The sequence below is a fragment of the Palaemon carinicauda genome, chromosome 20, assembly GCF_036898095.1.
Source record: "Palaemon carinicauda isolate YSFRI2023 chromosome 20, ASM3689809v2, whole genome shotgun sequence".
NCBI classification, from domain to species: Eukaryota; Metazoa; Arthropoda; class Malacostraca; order Decapoda; family Palaemonidae; genus Palaemon; species Palaemon carinicauda.
The window spans coordinates 79228371-79231224 of record NC_090744.1 but is presented as its reverse complement, the minus strand read 5'-3'; the positions used below and the strand labels follow the sequence as shown (position 1 = coordinate 79231224).

General features: G+C 38.9%; 1 protein-coding gene across 1 annotated transcript; it reads left to right on the top strand.

Annotated features, from left to right (window-relative positions):
- Nucleotides 1–652: 652 nt before the first annotated feature.
- LOC137659914 (uncharacterized) lies at nt 653–1129 on the top strand. The gene has a single exon (XM_068394683.1). The coding sequence runs from the start codon at nt 653–655 to the stop codon at nt 1127–1129; it is 477 nt and encodes a 158-aa protein (XP_068250784.1).
- The last annotated feature ends 1725 nt before the right edge of the window (nt 1130–2854 follow it).

Sequence of the window (2854 nt, the reverse complement as noted above, 5' to 3'; positions counted from 1 at the left end):
TCTGCCTGTGTTTGTGAGAAACAGAGTAATCGAGATTAACTCTTTGATTCCGGAGTCAGTCCTGTCTTACATACCGTCATCTGAAAATCCCAGTGATTGGTTGACACGGGGAAAGAGTGCTAAGGTGTTAGCAAAGAATTCCTTTTGGTGGGAGGGACCCCCTCTGTCAATTGATAGGTCATGGGTTGGGTGTACACATATACAAGGTGAACAGGACATTATGGTCAATGTTGTAAAGGACATAGATGCAACACGCCTGCTAGATTGGGAAAGATTCAGCAAAGCTGACAAGGTCTTTAAGACCATAGCTTGGATAATGCGATTTGTAAAGAATTGCAAACTATCAACCAATGACAGAAAAATTGGTAGTTTGACTCTGGAAGAGTTACAAGAAGGAAAGGTCAAAACAATTGTTCTCGTGCAGAGAGAGTACTTTCCAGAAGAATATAAAACCCTGAAAAGGGAGGAAACAAACCTAAAATTGACATTTATTCGCCAGTTGAATTTGTTTTTGGATAATAATGTAATGAGATGTAGAGGCAGGTTGGAACACGCGACACTGCCTGAAGAAGTCAAATTTACTACTTTACAGCCAAAGGGTTGTGTTCTGAGTAAGTTGTTAATAAGACAACATCATGTGATGTAAGCACACATGGGGGTGAACGCTACTGTAGCTAGTGTAAGAGAGGAGTTCTGGATTGCACAGCTGCGACAACTGGTCAAGAGTGTGTTACATCATTGCGTGATCTGTAAGAAAGCTCAAGGAAAACCATATAGAACTAATATAATGCCCCCATTACCGGAATTTCGGGTACAACGGAAACAACCTTTTAGCGTTACGGGGGTGGATTACACCGGGGCGTTATGGATAAAGGAAGGGAAGCAAAATCCGGAGAAGGTGTATGTCATACTATTCACATGCCCGATCACTAGGGGTATACATCTGGAAGTAGTCGGAAATCAGTCCGATGACTCACTCCTCATGGCCTTCCGGAAGTTTAGTAGCCGTAAAGGCTTTCCTTCACTAATGTTGAGTGACAATGCCACTACTTTTGTAGCAGCATCTGCATATCTGAAAACAATGGCAGATAGCCACCTTTTTCAAAACCATCTGGAGAAAATAGTGTAAGTGGAAATTTATACCAGCAAGAGCACCTTGGTTTGGTTCAATCTGGGAGAGATTGATCGGACTATTGAAAACCTGTATGAAGAAGGTAATCGGTCGAGCTCTTCTCAGTTATGATGAATTATCCTGCATTTTGGTGGAATTGGAATCCATCATAAATGACAGGCCACTAAGCTACACCTCGGGGGACCTTGATCAGGGTTCTAGGACAGTTTGATACTGGACATTTCGATACCGGACATTTTGATACCGGACATTTGGCTACTGGACATTTTGTGACTAGGATTTTTCGTTACCTGTCATTTCGATACCACTATACAGTATATATATATATATAAGGCATGAAACCAAATTATAACTATAAGTAAAGAGTTAAAAGTACAAATAAAAAAACTATACAGACTAAAAGGATTTATTTTGTAAAAAAGATACAAGTCTAAATAAATGATGAGACAAGCAACAATATTATCCAGTTAAAAATGTTTAATGTTATGAGCAATGCCACGAAGATATTGGATTTTATTTGCAGGGTCATACTGTTCTAGCAATTTTCTTATACGCTGATTGGCGTCCCTGTATTATTTTTTGGAGGTTACGCTGTCTCCACGATTGAGATGTGCAATTCTTGTTGCACTGAGAGCCTCTTCATGTTTTAAAGCAGTTATAAGGGACCAAATATTAGGATGCACATTTGTCACGGAGTTTCTTAGTGCATTATGGAATCATTCAACATAGTTATTGGTGCGTGGCATACCATTTTCAGTGCGTTCATGAACATTCCATAAACGAATAGGGAAGACTGGCTCGACTCTTCGCCATTGTTGGCCACGACCTCTCACTCCTCCAATATAATGTTTCAAGATATGAAACAAGCTCTTGGGGAAAATCGTCGTCATCAGTTAATTCCTCGAAGCCATCAATAACATCGTCAATGGGAAGGAAAGCAAGTGCGGATAAACATCTCACTTTTAAACTAAAATCATCATCTTGGTGATATTGCTGTTCAAAACCTATTGTTACAACTTGTTTGTAAACATTTTGTGAGAGGTGAAATAGGCAACAGGTAACATCTGAACTAGGAAATATATCTAATAAACTATTGATGGCCGCTTTTTCAAAATCCACCATCACAGTGGCTGGTTCGACATTATGCAAAAGTTCTTTTATAGTAGTAAATAGTCTATTGTAAGTATCTTGTGTCTTATTTGGCTGTAAGGCGAACATTCTCGGAACACTAATGTCGTTGTCTTGAATATGTAAAGTGTACAGTTGATAATAAATAATTGGGGTACACTCAAACGTTCCATCTACTGCCCAATTTTTAACTCTTTTGATGTCACTAATTGCAGAGTCAGTTGCAAATATCAAAATTCTTTCAGTATCATGTTCACCACTGTCAAACTGTAGCCACTTCAAACCATTATCAAGGTAACAATACTGATCAGGAATTAAATAACCATGACGTTCCTGAGGTATAGGCGGTACATTATCTTCTACTTGTCTCCGTCTGATACTACGACTCAATAATGATACTGAAGGTAATTCTGACATAGCACATACATTCATACTTTGGGTTTCTTTACATATTATAGTCTGAGGAGCATCTTGTGTAGATCCTGACATTATTTTCATTTGATGATGTGCTAATTTTGATGCCACTCTTGCTGCTGTAGCACTGTGATTATGCTCGCCTACACTCTTAACGTTTTTGTTGTTACCATCACCAAC